Source organism: Glycine soja, chromosome 10, assembly GCF_004193775.1.
Source record: "Glycine soja cultivar W05 chromosome 10, ASM419377v2, whole genome shotgun sequence".
NCBI lineage: Eukaryota > Viridiplantae > Streptophyta > Magnoliopsida > Fabales > Fabaceae > Glycine > Glycine soja.
The window spans coordinates 10,110,654-10,132,365 of NC_041011.1; the positions used below are offsets into that span (position 1 = coordinate 10,110,654).

The 21,712-nt window shown below is 33.9% G+C and overlaps 1 protein-coding gene across 1 annotated transcript; it reads right to left on the bottom strand.

Annotated features, from left to right (window-relative positions):
- Positions 1 to 13,763: 13,763 nt before the first annotated feature.
- Positions 13,764 to 15,887, bottom strand: LOC114369702. Its single transcript, XM_028326945.1, has 2 exons — positions 15,823 to 15,887; positions 13,764 to 14,241 (listed from the first exon to the last, which is right to left on the bottom strand). The coding sequence occupies exon 2, from the start codon at positions 14,236 to 14,238 to the stop codon at positions 13,867 to 13,869; it is 372 nt and encodes a 123-aa protein (XP_028182746.1). The 5' UTR covers positions 14,239 to 14,241; positions 15,823 to 15,887; the 3' UTR covers positions 13,764 to 13,866.
- Between the last annotated feature and the right edge of the window lie 5,825 nt (positions 15,888 to 21,712).

A 21,712-nucleotide genomic window follows, 5' to 3' on the forward strand; every position in this document is an offset into this window, starting at 1 on the left:
AAGCAAGATCAAAAACTTCACCTACAACACATAAAAAATTTATCAATTAATATTAATATATCAATTATACTTAACATATATATCACACAAAAAAAATTTAAAAGTTTCAGTTAACAAAAATGCTTACCAAGAACACAAACCCGTAGTAGGAAGAGAAGAAACTAGTGCACTGGAAGCAGGAATAAGAGAAGAAAGGAATGCAGTGAAGGGATCCAAAGAGAAGAAAGGAATGCATGCATAAGGGAGCAGCTGTCTTGCGTTGCTTTATAGGCAAATTTTTTTTTGAACAAGCAACTCGCCAGTACTGGTGGCGAGTTCTTCCCTGCAACCCGCTAGCGCCAATGGCGCTTCCCTGTCAACCTGCACCCCCTGACGTCGTAGTCCTACAACGTAGCCTGAACCGCCTGTGCCCTCTCCTGCTTGGAACTCGTCATTTTGACTGGTGGTTCCCTATGCAACGTAGATATCGCCATTGGCACTGGCGATTCCTTCACAAACACCAAACTCGCTCGTTCCACTGGTGGTTTGCGTGGTACATGTATGCAATTAATGTGAAAAACAGCCCCTCACAGAAATAGTTTCAAAATGACCTCATCTTGGGGAATTAGTTTATAAAAGGGCCCAAACAGAGAAATTTGCCGCCCGTCAGAAGCAATGAGTTTAGCATACACAGGGAATATGGCAAGTTGGTTTCTCGTGATAATGAACAAAATTGCTTGCTGCCTTTTTAAAATAATAATAAGAGTTTAATGGTATAAAACGTTGTCAAATCATAAATTATTGTTTATATGAATTTATATATAACCTCCTTTTTTTCTAATAATACACGTTTTGCGTGATAGTGTGATAAATATATTATAACATATTTTAGAGGTGATATAATTTTTTAAAAAAAATCAATTAATGGAAGAAAGTAAAACTACATTTAATTAAATTTACATGAATCAAAAGCATTCTAAACTCCAAATATTTTCAAAAAGAAATTTACCATGCTGGTTAAACATATTATACATTCCAATAAAAATTACTTACATATAATTTTAACTCTTGTAATATACATATTTTTTAATATCAAGAGTTTAGTTGAATTAGTTGAATAGAGTTTATGAGTGTTCTAAATCTTTTAGTACTATGCTTAATTCTTACAAATACAAAAATAAATATTCTTTAGTCCTTTAAAAATATTTTTGAAAATACTCCCTGTAATATTTAAATTTTTGGCATTAATTAATCCCTATCATTGCTTAGCTGTAATTAACTACTTCTTCATCCAGTCAAGTACTGACAGGTCATTTTAAATGATTTTTAGTTTAGTCTCTAGAAATATACCTTGCTTTTATTTTAGTTCCTCTATTATAACGTCTTTTTTATTTTATTTCTCCACTATTTAGCTACCTCATTTTATGGCGACCAAGAAAGAACAAAAATCAACATAAAAAATTGATTTTTATTTAAAAACACTCTTATCTTTTTGTTTGGAAAAACCTTAATATCTAATTTTTTTGTCATTATGCAACTTGAAATTCCACTTTTTTTTGTTAGTTTCTTTGATGTCAAACTATTTATTTTATTACATTATTTATTTTGATTTATAGTTAAACTTTTGGTTACTAAACCAAAGTTGATAAAAAAACAAAATTATATATGTACTCCACTGTATAGTAGTGAAATCCCAACAAGATATTAAATTTTATGAATCATAGTTAGAAGATATGATTTGTATCATATTTCTTAGTTATAGAAATGAGAGACTTACACTTTCAAGATTTGTTTGTATAAATAAGAAAATGAATGTTTAAAAAAATTATAAAAAATACATTTTTATTTTTTGTTTTAAATTATTATTATTATTATTATTATTATTAAGGTATTTAAATGTTAAAAAATGATTTTAACAATATAATTCTAATAATTTTTATTTAATTTAATTTTACTTTTTTAAAAACAAATGAAATTTTAAATTTTACAATTTTTTTACAATACAAAATTTAAAAAATTATTATGCTACATTTTAAGATGATAACAAATTATTAGAAATAAAATTCAAATATTAAAAATATTAAATATGTTCTTTTACGTTTGAGATTTATTTATCTGTTGAACTTATCTATTAGTCTTATCATACACTTTCAATTAAATTAATTAGCTTTCAGTTTTTTAAACTCTTAACTTATAACTCATCAGATTTTATCTAATTTATCAACTAATCTTATCAAACATAATCCTAAGATATAATATTCTTGCATATTAGTGTTCTTAATATTGTTTATTAATTTCCATCTCACTGCAACAAAAATGACATACCTTCGGATGCTTTTATCTACATATATAAATTATTGTAGATAAAACTTAAAATGACTTGTACCTTAAAATACTTAACATTGGTAAAATTTAAAAAAATTATACCAATAATTATTTAGTATAGATAAAATCCTGTAAAATTTGCACCTACAATCGATTGGTGTAGGTAAAATTTAAAAAGGTTTCTACATCTATAATTTTCTTGTAGTGTCTCCCGGGAATAATTTATATAATTTGGTTTTATGTTAAAGAATTCTCCTTTAGAATCTTATTCGAGTTTTTAAAATGTGAAAATTCTGGATTAGAATCTTCTCCTCTTATAATTAACTCCATGACCTCCTTATTTTATTGTGATGGCCTCCAATAAAAATACATGAGTGGGGAGATACGTCATTGTGTTCGTCAACTCCATATAATGATATTATAGGACAGTATGAATAATTAATTAGTATTAATTTATATATGTGGTTAGGCAAGCTATATATGATGACATCTAAATCAGTAGATTTCATTTTTAGAGAAAAATTATTTATACATTCAGCAAAATCAACAAGTGACTCATTTTATAGTGTGTAATATCGTAATATGATAAAAAAAAAAAAACATATACAGATAGTTAAGATCTAAAATTTTATAACATAAAAAGTTATGAGACTTAAAAAACTTATAATAAAATAATTTTATATTATTATTTAATTATAAATTATCATATACGATAAATTTGTAAATTTTAATATCAAATTACATTAAAAGTCATGCTAGCTAACGGAGATTTCTGATTGATTTATAGTAAAAAAAAATTGCTATCGTAAATTTGAATTTGTTCACTAAAACCAAAGCTCGGCTTTTTTTTATACTAAAATGGTGTATTTTTTCTAATTAATTATCAAAATTGGTAGATTTTAGAAAAATGCAAATGTAATCGGTGTCTTTAGGAAATTGTGTACAAGAAATTAAGAAGAGAAATGTTTTTTTTACTGTGATGCAAAATTATACTCTTTATGACTTTTTTATGTTCTCTTATGATTTTTACATTAAATATTTTTTCTTTTTAGTTTCTTAATAAATATCGCAAGGATACTGGTTAAGAAAAAATCCTTAAAAAATTATTGAAATGGTAAGTCATCTTTTGAAATATGATTTCAAACATAAAGAAATCGTGTTTCAAAAGATGATTTTTCTTTTTCGTATTTTTGTTTAAATTGTGTCAGATAAAATCATCACAAATTATATATAAATCACTACAAATTGCTTCATTAAGTGAAAACGGACAAATTGTCCATTTTGTGGCGACTAAAGAAACAATTTGTGACAGCTTTTTGCCCTCATAATTTTTTTTAAAAAAAAAAACTCTAGAAAAAGTTAGAAAAAAATGATCTTTTAAAACATGTTCGATTTTCATGGTGTATACAATTCTCATGGGTTAGCCGCAATTACTTACCACTATTGGAATTAGTCTTTGACCCATATAGATTGAAGGACATTCATAGTCTCTAATCCAAGACAAAAAAAAAAATAATCTTTAAAAAACGACTTATCCATTTTGTCAATTTATTTAAAATTTTCCAATTTTGATGATTAACCGAAAATATCACACCATTTTGGTAAAAAAAATAAAAAAACCCAAAGCTCTCTAATTGATTTTTCCCATTGGCTTCGGTGTGAGGTAGCATCACCATCAAAGGTTGAAGAACTTCTATACGAGAGTGCACAAAGTAACATTTTGAAGGATTTTGCCATGGATCCGTAGAAAAGTAGAAACAACACCATTGGCAGAATTGACAGCATCCTCATTGATAGCTTGATGCACTATTTGAAGTGCGTAAATTTTCAGGTTTTGCTTCTTGAAAGTGAAGAGTTACACTTAATAAAGAATAAAGTCTACTAATAATACTGATTAAAAATCAATAATGATTACAATATCAACTATTAATATTCAGCAAAAAAATATCAACTATTAATTTTCTAGTTAATATTATTATTATTATTATTATTATTATTATTATTATTATTATTATTATTATTATTATTCAAAGTATACTAAACTTTCTCACTTTATGTTGTATTTTGATGGGTATTCCAAAAATCAAAGTCCCATATTACTTAGAATAACTCTCTTTCAAGAGTTTATATGTCATCTTTGATTTGTCTCCTTACACGTGCGATAATGGACCATACAATCTTGTTACTTTGTTTATTATTAAAAAAAAAATCTTTTTGTTGACCGTTTGATTAATTACAAAAAGATACGAGTATATTTTACCAAGTTTTACACATCAAAAAAGTCTTTTAAGACCGTGCTCGTACACGACTTATAGCAAGTCATTCTTCATTATCTTCAATGTTTCCAACACTTTAAAGGGAGTGAAATTCAGGAACTAGCTAGGAATATCATAATACATAAATAGTATACGAGCGAATTTATGGGTGCATGAAAACACTGTACACCATTTACTACATTGTATCTAACTTTAAGTAGTTAACTGTTATCTAATTATTATGTAAAAAAAATAACTGTTATCTAATTATACTAGTTACCACATGCACACGTAGACTGTAAGTATGCAACAGCTCAATCGGTTATGTAATGGTTTAATGGTCCATGCATTTTTTGTTGACTTGTTGAGATCAGTATCAGGTGATATGTAATAGCAATAATAAGGGGATGAGATCCGTTTACATAAAACCTTAGCCATTAATTTTATTTAATCTAATAGTTTATATATGCATTGATTTGAGGTAACGGCACGTCATTAACTTAAAGTTAAATTTTAATTTTCTAATTAAAATAATCTAAACCGTTAGATTTAATGAAATTAACGATTAAGATTTAGTGTAAGTTTAAGATATAAACCGATCTCATCCCATATAAATAGCATATTTACATAAAATTATTTGAATTTGGGCCAGAGGTCTTAACTTCCCAACGAAAAATTATTCTATTTCACAACAAGGCTCATTATCGGGAGTTGCTACGTGCACCCAGCATTATTGCTGGGGCACCCAGCAAACAGTGAAGTGGCGAAACTGCCCTTCAGCAATTCTTCTTCCGGAAGAAGATTTTTCTGGAAACTTTCCGGAAAACCTTTTTCCGGAACTTTTCCGGAAGAACCTTCTTCCGGAAGAAGAATTTGTGTCTTCCGGAAGTACTCACAAACAACTTCCGGAAGAACGTCATCCAGAATGTTTTCGGAAGAAGTTTCTTCCGGAAGATTTCCATTTTCTTCCGGAAGAAGCTTTTTTCGGAAGTTAGTTTTTTTTTAAAAAATATTTTATTTTGTAATAATTTACTTTTAATTGGATAAACTAATTTATAAAATAATTAATACTATTATACATAAATAATTAAATAATTAGTGAACGTAATTATGACTAATATTTATAATTTGTTTTTTACGCGCATGTCAAATATTAATTTGTGTGACAATTTAGTATAATTTAAACCATAAAAATTAATTAATTCGTAAATTTTATTAAAAATATAAATTATTTATTATGATAACATTTAGTTTCTATTACAAAAGTTAATATATACTAAAAAAATGATTATTATTTTATAACAAAATGAAGAAAAAAGAATTTTCATTTTATAATAATAAGTAAAAATAAAATAATATTTAATGCGTATGTAATGACGATTTTGCCCTTGTGTAAATTTCTTTAAATTAACGTGTTCAGGCTGTGTTTTACTGCGCTTTCTTCTTTGTTTCTTCTTCCGTTTGCTTTGTTTGTTTCTTCCGTTTGCTTGCTGTTGTTTCGGTGGTGGTCCCTTTTGCAGTCTCCGTTGGTGGTCCCGTGAAGTATTTGAAGATTTGGTGGTCCCGTGTTCCGTATTTGAAGTTTTATTAGTGGCTGTTGTTCCTATTTCGTCGGAGGTACGCATCTATTTCGTTTTCCGGTTAGTTTTTAGAGAAGAAAAACAGTAAAAAGTGTATCCGGAAGAAATTTTAGGCACAGTAGGAGGAAGGTCCAGAATGACCACTTCCGGAAGAAGGTCTTCCGGAAGTAACGAAGGCCAATTCCAGAAGAAGTGCTTCCGGAAACTACTTCCGGAATTGGACTTAGTAACTTCCGAAAGACCTTCTTCTGGAAGTTACTAAGGCCAATTCCGGAAGAAGGTCTTCCGGAAGTATTTTCCGGAAGCACTTCTTCCGGAATTGGGCTTAGTAACTTCCGGAATACCTTCTTTCGGAAGTTACTAAGGCCAATTCCGGAAGAAGGTCTTCCGGAAGTAGTTTCCGGAAGCACTTCTTCCGGAATTGGCCTTAGTAACTTCCGGAAGAAGGTCTTCCGGAATGTTAAATTATTAGCAATTTTTTTTAATTTCTGTTTTATAATTTATATATATATATATATATATATATATATATTTCTGTTTTATAATTTTTTTTATTTCTGTTTTATATATGTTGTGGATTATTGATTTAATTAGGTATAATGGTATAATATTAAATGATTTAGGTAACTTAAATGTATAATGGTACAAAAATGTTTTATTAGTTGTTTATTATAGTGATAAGTTTAGTTTAAGTAAATAATGTAGTTATAAATTTAGAATATATTTGTATTAGTTGTTAGTTAATAAGTAGTCAATTTATCGATGTGGTTATATGATAATTTTAATATAGTCGTGTATGATGCATATGTGCTATTAATATGTTTGTTATTTAAGGTGTAGTAAATTTTTGGATGTGGTTATATGATAATTTGAATGTACTTGTGTATGATGCATATGTCCTTAAGATGGACGAAGATCAATGGAGGTATGACTTTGCGATGTCACAAGAAGTTCATATGGATTATGATTATGATAATCAAGAAGAATGTGGAGTGAATGAACCACATGTCGATTGTTCAAATGCTTTTAATACATCTCAGGTAATCATAGATAATTTGAGTCATTGGTTGAATTGATGGTTTGTATGAAAATTAATATGTTAGGGTTGCGTTGTAGGTATTCGCTACTCGAGATGATGTTTTGCAATGGGCTCGAACAGTTGCCCATGAAAATGGATTTGTTGCAGTGATTATGAGATCTGACACAGAGACCGGTAGCAGGGGAAGAAGTTCATTTGTGTTAATTGGGTGTGAAAGGAGTGGTACGTACAAGTGTAGAAATAAAGAATTCGTTAGAAAAGACACCGGGAGTAGGAAATGTGGTTGTCCCTTCAGGCTTCGTGGGAAACCAGTGCATGGAGGGGAAGGTTGGATGGTGAAGTTGATCTGTGGGATTCATAATCATGAATTTGCGAAGTCCTTAGTTGGACATCCATACGCCGGGCGATTGACTAAGGAAGAAAAGAAAATTATTGCTGATATGACAAAGTCGATGGTGAAACCGAAAAACATCTCGCTAACGTTGAAGGAACACAATGCTGATAGTTACACCACGATAAAGCAAATTTACAATGCAAGAAGTGCATATCGTTCTTCAATAAGAGGAGCTGATACCGAAATGCAGCATCTGATGAAGCTTCTCGAACGTGATCAATACATTCATTAGCATAGATTGAAGGATGAAGTTGTGGTGCGTGATCTGTTTTGGTGTCACCCAGATGCAGTAAAGTTATGCAATGCATGTCATCTGGTGTTTTTTATAGACAGTACCTACAAAACAAACAGGTACAGACTCCCACTACTTGACTTTGTTGGAGTGACACCAACGGCGATGACATTCTCTGCTGGGTTTGCATATCTGGAGGCTGAGCGTGTTAATAATATTGTATGGGCTTTGGAACGATTTCGAGGCCTATTTTTAAGACATGATCGCCTCCCTCTTGTTATTGTCACTGACAGAGACCTAACACTGATGAATGCAGTGAAAACTGTGTTTCTCGAGTCTACTAATTTGTTGTGCAGGTTTCATATCGATAAGAATGTGAAGGCGAAGTGCAAATCTTTAATCGGAGAAAAAAATGTGTGGGACTATGTAATGGATAGCTGGGGTACTTTGGTCGATTGTCCGTCCGAATACGAGTTCCATGAGTCACATTAGAAGTTTCAAGTTGCTTGTTCGCCTTGGCCGATGTTCGTTGACTATGTTAACGACACATGGATTGTCCCCCACAAGGAAAAATTTATTACAGCATGGACGAATAAGGTCATGCACCTAGGCAACACAACAACAAACAGGTATTAACAACTGATTTTATTTGTTAGTAACGATTAGTATTAAATGGTATTTAATTGTTGTATATTTTCATGTTTGTTGTGTATTTTAAATGTAGGGTTGAATCAGCTCATTGGGCTCTCAAAAGAGTACTACAAAATAGCGTTGGAGACCTATGTAGTGTTTGGGATGCCATGAACAACATGATCACGCTGCAACACGTCGAAATTAAAGCATCCTTTGAAACCAGTACGCATGTGGTTGGCCATGTATATAAAAAAACCTTATACAAGAGGCTTCTTGTGATGGTTTCGAGGGATGCTTTAAATCAGATTGCTTCTGAGATTGACCGTCTACGTTATCTCGGCAACAATCTCTCTTCTTGTGGTTGTGTGATGAGAAGCACGCACGGGCTTCCTTGTGCATGTGAGCTTTCTAGGTATACTGCTGGCAGCATCTCATTGGAGTCAGTCCATCTTTTTTGGAGGAGACTTTGCTTTTCATACCAAGGGTTATGTGAGACGGAAGTCACCATCAAGGAAGAAATAGAGGTCATATCTAAAAGGTTTGATGAACTTGATGTGGCTGGCAAAGTAACTCTGAAGAGTAAACTTCGAGAAATTGCATACCCTGATCATAACTCTATGTGCCCTCCTCCGTCAAAGGTGAACACTAAAGGTGCACCGAAGAAACCGATGAAAAGAAGTCAAACATCCACAAAGCGTGATCCGTCTTCCTGGGAGTATGTTGATGCTTTTCATTCTGTTCAAAGCAGCAACTCTCCAGTGAAACGAAGTGCATCATGTTCTCAACCGCGTCAGCCAACAAGGATCATCCCGATGTTGGATCAATTTGCGTCATTCTTTCTAGGTTTCATTCGTGACGTTGTGGATGTGAAAGCGGACGGTAACTGTGGATATCGGTCCATTGCCGCTTTATTAGGTATGGGGGAAGATTCGTGGCCGTTAGTGCGTAATGAATTGCTTAAAGAACTTGGTAGGTGGTCGCATGAGTACATAAACCTCTTCGGTGACACAGAGAGATTTGAACAATTAAAGTTGTCCCTACTTGTTGATGGCTTTTCAAAGGTATGTTTTTAGGTTAATTTTTTTTAATAACAATGTTTAAATTACTTACATGTGTATGTTTGGTTCATTCAGGTTAGTGTGGACAAGTGGATGGATATAACAGACATGGGATATGTGATTGCTTCACGGTATAACGTAATCCTTGTATTGTTGTCCCAACAACAAAGCATGACATTTTTCCCTCTTAGAAGTCAACCACCACCTGACTCTTCTGGCCACCGCATCATGTGTCGGTCACGTGTTTGGAAATCATTTTGTTCAGGTACATTGAATATAGTTAGTGTAACAATTATGCAATGACTTCGCTGGTTCGTTTGGCACGGTCAGCGCATGATATAATGTTTGTTCATGTACAACAGGTTTATTTGAAAGACCATTGTCCGTTGCCGCCTCCAGCGCTGTTGTGGTCAAGCAATTGTTATTCTCAGGAAAAGCAGTGGACAATTCCATATATTAGTAGAATGTAGCAATACACAAGCTTGATGTCATTCAAAACACACTATGTAGACCTAAATGAAGACTAAACATGCATTGTTTATGTAATTGTATTCATTATGCGATATAATTTGTTGTAACCCGTTACTAACCAATTAATATTATCAAGTACTCGTTTGGTTAAGCAAGGAAATTGTTGGTCCAACAAAAATCATTTACGCGTGCAGCATATATCATTGTCATAATTGACAACACATAATGACATGCATGCGTATTACAGTTTGAGCGCGACAACACATTGGCTGACTTCAGTACACATTCTGAAACTAGCAGTCGCTCGACAACACATTGGCTGACTTGACTACACATTAGCGACAACACATTGGCTGACTTGACTACACATTTACGCGTGTCTATTTTTTTGTAAACAAAGTTAAACAAAGGCTCGGTCACAACCATCTATATATATGGCAGACTAGGCTACTAAATCACACATTATCGTGCTTTCAAATAATCTCCCAACTGATACACAAACTATGGCATTTCTAGGAGAAACTAACAGTCAGACGATTGTCAACTCAAGGTTGGCTTTCATTTATCCAAATGGATCGATTATTCACAATGATACTGGGTTTACTTCCAAACTTCAACTCCGGTGCCCATTCGAGTACCAAATAGGTGTGATTTTGCAAGCCTAAAAACCAGAATACACAATACCCTTCAGCTATCCGACAAACAATTTTTGGATGAAATTCACTACCGGAAGCCATTCACCGATACAGGTAACCAAATTCGCTTTGAGTGTATCAAATTGATAAATGATGACGATGACAACACAATGTTAATGTGTAATGATCAATTTTCTTGTGTTGGTCCGATTGAGTTATTATGCACCGTTGGAAGAACACCAGATGGAATAATAAACTTACTTGAACGCACTATGCCTCGTATTCATGACGCGATCCTGTATTACAACGGGAAATGGAACATGCCACCGCAGAACAAATTTGTTGGATGCGCGTTCACAGGAAAAAATCCTAAGAAATTTCAAATTCCTTCAACATGTACCATCGATGAACTGAAGAATTTAATCAAGCAAGTTGCACCTAAAGGGATTCCTCCTCTTGGAATTCACGAATCACAAACGGTAAGACGATTGTTTTTCCGCCAACCAGCTCGGTTTGAGTATTCGGATACGGTTATAAAATATGAAATAAATGAGCTGATCACCAACGAAGAACTGCTGAAGGTGTTAGTACAATCTAACTACTGGAAAAAATATGGACCAATAGAAATTTTAGTTGTCTTTACTAAATATGTTGAAGACGAGGTCAGTGGGACGTCGCTAAACAACTGAATGTGATGTTTAATTTTTTGTTTTTTCGTTGATGTAACCTTTATCTGTTTACGGCGTGTTTAATTCACATAATAAAGTTGAATGTGTTGTTTCAGTGGTCCAAAAAATAACTTGTTGAAAGGGTCCATTTCCTATTTTTTTGGATTTTGAGGCTTTGTTTTGACGTGTTAGTTGACGGAACCGGGGAACGGGACTATTTTTTTTGGGTTCTTTGACGTCCAAACATGAGAAATGGCCGCCCTCCATTGTCTCAGGGCACTGGCACACCCACGCAAAAAAATCCCAAACATGGGTACTTGAACATGGAAAAAGGGTCCATTTCCTATTTTTTTGGATTTTGAGGCTTTGTTTTGACGTTTTAGTTGACGGAACCGGGGAACGGGACTATTTTTTTTGGGTTCTTTGACGTACAAACATGAGAAATGGCCGCCCTCCATTGTCTCAGGGCACTGGCACACCCACGCAAAAAAATCCCAAACATGAGTACTTGAACATGGAAAAAGGGTTCATTTATGTAATTCTTACAAACAAAACTCATGATTCTAAAAACTTATGTTTTTTATGTAATTCTTACAAGCATGGAAAAAGGGTTCATTTATGTAATTCTTACAAACATGGGTACTTTAACATGGAAAAAGGGTTCACTTATGAATTATTAATCATTTTAAAAACTTTTATTTTTTATGTAATTCTTACAAACAAAACTCATGATTCTAGGTTCCCTTTTTTTAAAAATAAATTTAAAACAATCGTAAACTTCGCTTAAGGACCACAAACAATCGGAATAATAAACTATATTATAAAATAATAAACTGTGCAAAACACGTCAACTATATTAAACAAAAACTGTAATAATTACAAATATTCATGTCAACTACAACACAACAAAATAAATACAATGATCAATGGTCCGTGCGGCGTCTCTGACGAGCCCTGACCGTCCCATCAGCACTGGGTCCCCCTCTCGCGATCGTCAGGCAGTCCTGCATAATGTCATATAACTCTGTGCCTGCAGTGACTATCCTAAGGTTAAGCACACGCTCCAACCTCTGTGCAATCGCTTCATATCCCTCGTAATCATCCTGTCAAAGTCATTAAAAATATTTATTATGAAATTTAAAATAAACAACTCATAAAACATTAAACGCGCAAATATACTTACCACATGTGGAGGGGGGTCAAATGCCACTAGAACCTGGGGGCTGGGCGGCTGTATGTAGTCTTCAGGGTCTGCAGCTGGTGCATCCCTCTCCTGGTCACCTGCCTGGGTCGGTGTCATGAAAGGGTGAGATATGCGGAAAAACCACTCCATGTAATCCGCAGATACCTGCCCAGGCACTAGACAGAGCTGACCCGCAGGTAGTAAGTGATCTGCAAACTCCATCCACCTGTCATCTATCTGATCGTGTGACAATCGTGCACTAACAGGCGGCAGAGGGATGCTCTGGATGTAACCGAATTGGCGTACCACCCTCTCCGGTCGAACTGTGACGATCATAGGACCCCATCTGAGCTGACCCTGGAACGATGAAATCTCCTAAAACGCCCTAACCCCCCGATGCTCAGTGTACGGCAACCAGGACACATCTGTGACGGTCAAACCATTACAACGTGCCCTGTACGGTGCTCCTGTGATGCCCTTCATGTGCGCCTTCGACGTCAACCACCGGGAAGCATGTGGGGACGTCTCCTAGTATGTATCGTCAGTCACGCACTGGTGCACACTAGGGAAGTGCTCATAGATCCAGCACTACACAATAATTGAGATTAACATAACATAAAAACATGTTTAAATCATAATCGAACCTAACATATTAATAAACACAAAATTTACCTGAAGTAGCGTCAAGTACCCCGCAAGCTGTCGGGTGGTGGTCCTACAAGCCTCATCTAACTGGTCATACATATGAACCAGCGCCGCAACCCCCCAAGCGTAACCACCACTATGAGCGAGGTCACGGGAAGCGTCAAGGTGGACCACATGCACGTATGTTGCACTCTTATTAGCAAAAAGAGTGCAACCGACAAGGTGCAGCAGATAAGCGCGAGCTGCGACAATCCACCGCCGGGCCTGACATCTGATCTCATAAATGTCACGAACTCATCCTAATCGTACATATGCTCCACGTGTGAGTGTTGTCTCGGCTCTGGCCTCCTCGGCAGACACTTCCAGCAACTCCGTAAGCAAGAATCTGGCATCCTCCGTAGAAAGAGCATGGAAACTGTGAAAGGCGCCAGTGATGGGCAAATGTAGGATGGACGACACATCATCCAATGTGATCGTCAGCTCTCCTACAGGAAGGTGGAAGGTGCTAGTCTCACTGTGCCACCTCTCCACAAATGCGGATATAAGTCCAGGATCGCCAGTAATAACTGAACAATCTATCAGTGGACTTAATCCTGTGGCAGCCACCATGCCTTCAATCTCAGGCACTGGCCTCCCAATCAGTGTCACCTTCCTCCCATGTGACACTAACTTCAAATCAGGACGTTCCTGATTTGAAGTACAAATTATACAATTATTAAAAAAAATTAATCATAAACAAATAAATAAACAATGACAAATAATTAACAAATTAAAATACCTGTCCACTCCACACAGCATGTGCAACATGCTTGGCAAATGATGTCAGCACTGACGGGTCACGTGGACCACCAGGGAATCCCTCTGCAGCATCATCACCATCTGACCCCTCACCACTATCAGCACCCTGTGCGTCCGCACGCATCTCAGGTGCCTCCGTAGGCTGCTCAGGGACATCACCAGTCATGTCAGCGACGTCCTCAACCATATTACGTCCCTCCGTAGTCATCTGATGAACGCGTAGCCTACGGGCTGAGGCAGTAGGCCTACGCCTCTCGGGAACATCGCCAGCATCCTCGTCAACACCTTTATCTCTGCCTACAACTCTACCTATGGCACGACCTAAACCTCGTGTTCTGGCCATGATCTGTAAATCATGTCGAACACGTATTTTTTCGGTCAAAATATACACAATTTTCTTTATAAAAAAACAACTTTATTTATAAACAAATAAGACTAACTTAAATCAAATTATTTTCACACATACACAACCTAATTTTAAAAAAAAATTAAACAACTTCATTTATATAAAAAAAAAAAACAACTAATGTAAAAGAAATTTATTAATAAACATGCACAACTTAATTTTTTTTTAAAAATTAAACAACTTCATTTATAAAAAAAAAACACAACTAATATAAAAATAATTCATTACTAAACATCCACAACTTAATTTTAAAAAAAAATTAAACAACTTCATTTATAAAAAAAACACAACTAATGTAAAAAAAATTAATTAGTAAACATCCAACTCTTAATTTAAAAAAAAATAAGAAACTTCATTTCTAAAAAAAAACACAACTAAATTACTTAGTAAACATCCACAAGTTAATTTTTAAAAAAAATAAATAAACAACTTCATTTATAAAAAAAAAACACAACTAATATAAAAAAAATTCATTACTAAACATCCACAACTTAATTTTAAAAAAAAAATTAAACAACTAATGTAAAAAAATTATTTAGTAAACATCCAACTCTTAATTTAAAAAAAAATAAGAAACTTCATTTCTAAAAAAAACACAACTAAATTACTTAGTAAACATCCACAAGTTAATTTTTTTTAAAAAAAAATAAACAACTTCATTTATAAAAAAAAAAACACAACTAATATAAAAATAATTCATTACTAAACATCCACAACTTAATTTTAAAAAAAATTAAACAACTAATGTAAAAAAATTATTTAGTAAACATCCACAATTTTTTTAGAAAATAAAATACTTCATTTATAATAAAAAAAAACTAATTAATTATAAAAAATTAGTATTTTTATAAAACTTCCAAAACACACAACTTTAATTATAAAAATAGACAACTTCATTTTTAAAGAAAAAACACTAATTTAAAAAAATAAACAATAAACAAAAACAAACACAACTACATTTATCAAAAAAATAATTTACCAATTAATATTTAGTAAAAATACACAATTTAAATTATAAAAAAAACATGACATCAAAAACCCAAACCTCATTTTTCATAAAATCTAAAAAACAAAATAACCAAAATAAATAAAATAATTCATTTAAAAAACAATTTCTGTTTAAATTTTTTTTTTAAAAAAAAAAAACAAAAAAACCACTTCCGGAAGAAGTGGTTTTTCCGGAAATTTGAAAGTTCTTCCGGAAGAGCGCGTCTTCCGGAATTCTTCCGGATGAACCACTTCTTCCGGAAAGTTCCCGGAAGAGGTTTTCCGGGAGTCTTCCGGAAGAAGTGTTCTTTCGGAAGACGTTTGGTTACTTCCGGAAGAACACTTCTTCCAGAAACTTTCCGGAAGAACACTTCTTCCGGAAGGCTCCGCCGTGAGCCTCCTTTTCCCATTTTTTTCGGCGTCCTCTCCTCTCGTCTTCTACCCTAAGGTTACTATCCTAAGGTAACTATCCTAAGGTTCCAGTGCTACAACAATGTTGTATCATACAAGCAAAGGGGAGTTAGGGAGACTAACCTCGTTCGCGGAGAAGAAGAAGACGAGGTTCGCGCTTGCCTTGCGGAGAAGAAGAAGCAGTTCGCGGAGAAAGGAGAAGAAGCAGTTCGCGGAGAGGGAGAAGAAGCTTCACGGAAGGAAAGTTTCTTCCGAAGAAGGGGGGGGGGCTTTTTATAATTTTTTATTAAAGGGCAAAATTGCCCATTCATAAAAATTGCTGGGTGCACCTAGCATCTCCCCTCATTATCGACACACATATGGGCCAAGACGCAACTTGGCACATAAAAGGCCATGCAATTTACATTGCGTTTTTTCCTCTTTACACCACCAACCGTTTTTTTTTAAGAAAACTAACCAAAATATCCTTCACATAAACTAACTTCAATTTAATTGATATTCAACAGAAACTAGTTTCTATGAAAGATATTTTTTGTACAAAAAATTGGCAAACAGTAGGAAGAGAAAAAAAGGTTGTAGGAATAGCAAACCCCAACTTAAATAAGGCTTCGATTGGAACAGTTTTTAGTTCAGTTTCAAAAATATTAAAAACAAATTTTAAAATAAAGGTATCTTAAAGTTTCCTTTTATATTAAAATTAATTTAAGAATATTTTTGTGTGTGATAAAAATCATGATGACAATGATAACAAGACGAGTGACAATGATGACAATGACAGCAGGACAACACAACCAATGATGATGGTGATAACAAGAATGAATTGTCAAATGTAAGAAATATAATTTTTTTAAAACAATCAAAATTTCAAATCCTTTTTCTTGATTTTTAAAAATAATTTAAAAGTATTTCAAAATTAACTTAAAAAGTATTTCAGCTCTACTTTTGTCAAATACATTTTGTTTAAAAATTTATATTTGAAAATAAAAAAAAAACACACACACAAGACAAGGGATATGCTAGGTGCACCCAGCAATATTGCTGGTGCACCCAGCAATTTATTGAAACTACCATTTTACCCTTCATTAAAAAAGTTTAAAATATTGAAATAGTTTTCTTCTCCTCTCCCGGAATCACTAAGCCTTCTTCTTGCTTCTGCTTTTCTTCCTTCCGCGAGCCTTCTTCCGCGAGCCTTCTCGTTCTTCCTTTGCATACCTCTTCTGCGAGCCTTCTCCTTCACCGCGAGCCCAGCTGCTGCTTCGGTTGGACGCCATTTCCGTTCGAGGTAGGTGTCCCTAATCTTCCCTTTGCTTTTATTATGCACTGTAGTTGTAGCATTTAGGGTAGGTTAGAAGAACCTTAGGTTAGCGAAACCGTAGGGTAGAAGACGAGAGCAGGAGACGCCGGAAAAAATGGGGAAATGGCTGACGACGGAGTCTTCCGGAAGACCCGTTAGGGGTTCTTCCGGAAGTTCCGGAAGAACGTTTTCCGGAAAGTTTCCGGAAGAAGTGTTCTTCCGGAAGTAACCAAACGTCTTCCGGAAGAACACTTCTTCCGGAAGACTTCCGGAAAACGTCTTCCGGGAACTTTCCGGAAGAAGTGGTTCATCCGGAAGAATTCCGGAAGACGCCCACTTCCGGAAGAAGTTTCAAACTTCCGGAAGACCTTTCCGGAAGAACCCTTCTTCCGGAGTGTTTCCGGAAGAACCACTTCTTCCGGAAGTGGGTTTTTTTTTTTTTGTGTTTTTTTTTTAAATTTTTTTTAAACAGAAATTGTTTTGTTTTTTTTTAAATGAATTATTTTTTTTAAATGAATTATTTTATTTATTTTGGTTATTTTGTTTTTTAGATTTTATGAAAAATGAAGTTTGGGTTTTTGATGTCATATTTTTTTTATAATTTAAATTGTGTATTTTTACTAAATATTAATTTGTAAATTAATTTTTTTTTATAAAAGTAGTTGTGTTTGTTTTTGTTTATTGTTTTTTTTTAAATTAGTGTTTTTTCTTTAAAAATGAAGTTGGCTATTTTTATAATTAAAGTTGTGTGTTTTGGAAGTTTTATAAAAATACTAATTTTTTATAATTAATTAGTTTATTTTATTATAAATGAAGTATTTTATTTACTAAAAAAATTGTGGATGTTTACTAAATAATTTTTTTTTACATTAGTTGTTTAATTTTTTTTAAAAATTAAGTTGTGGATGTTTAGTAATGAATTATTTTTATATTAGTTGTGTTTTGTTTTTATAAATGAAGTTGTTTATTTTTTTTTAAAAAAAATTAACTTGTTGATGTTTACTAAGTAATTTAGTTGTGTTTTTTTTTTATAAATGAAGTTGTTTATTTTTTTTTAAAAATTAAGTTGTGGATGTTTACTAATTAATTTTTTTTATATTAGTTGTGTTTTTTTTTTTTTATAAATGAAGTTGTTTAATTTTTTTTAAAAAAAATTAAGTTGTGCATGTTTATTAATAATTTTATTTTACATTAGTTGTTTTTTTTTATATAAATGAAGTTGTTTAATTTTTTTTTAAAAAAATTAAGTTGTGCATGTTTATTAATAATTTTATTTTACATTAGTTGTTTTTTTTATATAAATGAAGTTGTTTAATTTTTTTTTTAAAATTAGGTCGTGTATGTGTGAAAATGATTTGATTTAAGTTGGTCTTATTTGTTTATAAATAAAGTTGATTTTTTATAAAGAAAATTGTGTATATTTTGACCGAAAAAAAAACGTGTTCGACATGATTTACAGATCATGGCCAGAACACGAGGTTTAGGTCGTGCCATAGGTAGATTTGTAGGCAGAGATAGAGCTGCTGACGAGGATGCTGGCGATGTTCCCGAGAGGCGTAGGCCTACTGCCTCAGCCCGTAGGCTACGCGTTCATCAGATGACTACGGAGGGACGTGATATGGCTGAGGACGTCGCTGACATGACTGATGATGTCCCTGAGCAGCCTACGGAGGCACCTGAGATGCGTGCGGACGCACAGGGTGCTGATAGTGGTGAGGGGTCAGATGGTGATGATGCTGCAGAGGGATTCCCTGGTGGTCCACGTGACCCGTCAGTGCTCACATCATTTGCCGAGCATGTTGCACATGCCGTGTGGAGTGGACAGGTATTTTAATTTGTTAATTATTTGTCATTGTTTATTTATTTGTTTATGATTAATTTTTTTTTAATAATTGTATAATTTGTACTTCAAATCAGGAACGTCCTGATTTGAAGTTAGTGTCACATGGGAGGAAGCTGACACTGATTGGGAGGCCAGTGCCTGAGATTGAAGGCCTGGTGGCTGCCACAGGTTTCCCACAGATCAACTTCACCATCCAACCTTCCCCTCCACGCACTGGTTTCCCACGAAGCCTGAAGGGACAACCACATTTCCTACTCCCGGTGTCTTTTCTAACGAATTCTTTATTTTTACACTTGTACGTACCACTCCTTTCACACCCAATTAACACAAATGAACTTCTTCCTCTGCTACCGGTCTCTGTGTCAGATCTCATAATCACTGCAACAAATCCATTTTCATGGGCAACTGTTCGAGCCCATTGCAAAACATCATCTCGAGTAGTGAATACCTACAACGCAACCCTAACACATTAATTTTCGTACAAACCATCAATTCAACCAATGACTCAAATTATCTATGATTACCTGAGATGTATTAAAAGCATTTGAACAATCGACATGTCGTTCATTCACTCCACATTCTTCTTGATTATCATAATCATAATCCATATCAACTTCTTGTGACATCGCAAAGTCATACCTCCATTGATCTTCGTCCATCTTAAGGACATATGCATCATACACAAGTATATTCAAATTATCATATAACCACATCCAAAAATTTACTACACCTTAAATAACAAACATATTAATAGGACATATGCATCATACACGACTATATTAAAATTATCACTATATTCTAAATTTATAACTACATTATTTACTTAAACTAAACTTATCACTATAATAAACAACTAATAAAACATTTTTGTACCATTATACATTTAAGTTACCTAAATCATTTAATATTATACCATTATACCTAATTAAATCAATAATCCACAACATATATAAACCAGAAATAAAAAAAAATTATAAAACAGAAATATATATACCATTATAAAACAAAAAAAATTATAATCCACAATATATATCATTATACCTAATTAAACCAATAATTCATTATTAACTAACAGAAATATATATAAAACAGAAATTAAAAAAATTATAAAACAGAAATTAAAAAAATTATAAAACAGAAATTAATAAATTAGTAATAATTTAACATTCCGGAAGAAGTTCTTCCGGAAGTTACGAAGGCCAATTCCGGAAGAAGTGCTTCCGGAAACTATTTCCGGAAGACCTTCTTCCGGAATTGGGCTTCTTAACTTCCGGAAGAAGGTCTTCCGGAAGTTACGAAGCCCAATTCCGGAAGAAGTGCTTCCGGAAGTAGTTTCCGGAAGAACTTCTTCCGGAATTGGGCTTCTTAACTTCCGGAAGACCTTCATCCGGAAGTTAAGAAGCCCAATTCCGGAAGAAGTTCTTCCGGAAACTACTTCCGGAAGCACTTAAGACCTTCTTCCGGAAGTTAAGAAGCCCAATTCCGGAAGAAGGTCTTCCGGAAATAGTTTCCGGAAGCACTTCTTCCGGAATTGGCCTTCGTAACTTCCGGAAGACCTTCATCCGGAAGTGGTCATTCCGGACCTTCCTCCTTCTGTGCCTAAAATTTCTTCCGGATACATTTTTTACTGTTTTTCTTCTCTAAAAGCTAACCGGAAAACGAAATAAACGCGTACCTCCGACAAAATAGGAACAACAACCACTAATAAAATTTCAAATACGGAACACGGGACCACCAAATCTTCAAATACTTCACTTCACTGGACCACCAACAGACTGCTGAAGGGACCACCACCGAAACAACAGCAAACGGAAGAAGAAACAAAGCAAACGGAAGAAGAAAGAAAGAAAGCGCAGTAAAACACAGCCTGAAGACGTTAATTTAAAGAAATTTACACAAGGGCAAAATCGTCATTACGTACGCATTAAAAAAAAAAATAACTTCCGGAAGAAGCTTCTTCCGGAAGACTTCCGGAAGAAGCTTCTTCCGGAAGACACTGGAATTCTTCCGGAAGAAGCTTCTTCCGGAAACATTCCGGATGACGTTCTTCCGGAAATTGTCTGTGAGTTTTTCCGGAAGACACAAATTATTCTTCCGGAAGAAGGTTCTTCCGGAAACTTTCCGGAAAAATTATTTCCGGAAACTTTCCGGAAGAACCTTCTTCCGGAAGAATAATTGCTGAAGGGCAGTTTCGCCACTTCACTGTTTGCTGGGTGCCCCAGCAATAATGCTGGGTGCACGTAGCAACTCCCATAAGACAACCACACCAAACGAGTCCAAGTATTTTGCTTTAATTTTTTGGTTCGTAATAAGCGTTTGGTTCGATATATAATAATGTCTACACTTTGGACCTTGGACCCATACCTGTATGGAGAAAAAAAGATAACTTCCCGGAAACTCCTCTCACCCTAAACTTTAACGAGATAATTTTTTTTAAGAATTTAATTGGAAAATATACAAAATATAAAATTATTTCATACTGTTAACCAATATTAAATTAAATTGTCACACAATTGAATCATTAACTCCTATAATGCTTTATAAATCATATATTGGTATGTAATTAGTTAAGAGTGTAAAAATCTTGATACTAACCAAGCATCAAAATTAAATTCATTTTTCAAGTGCATGTTTGGATTGCAATTTGCAAACTTAAGTTTACAAACTGGGTTTGGGAGAATATCCTAATAGTTACTTCTCCGAAACTAAGTTTTTATACTGCATTTTAGCCTCAAACATATTTTGGGGGAGTAACCAAACATAATACCAAACTTATTTTCCTTTCAAAGATACTTTTGGAGTCTCCCACCAGAAATCCAAACACACCGCAAACCTAAAACTGTACCTACACTTAATAATGTGCAAGTCTAATTTAA

Excerpts from the sequence above, each read along its gene's own strand:
- LOC114369702 (XM_028326945.1), bottom strand. The coding sequence starts at position 14,238 with ATGGCCAGAACACGAGGTTTAGGTCGTGCCATAGGTAGAGTTGTAGGC.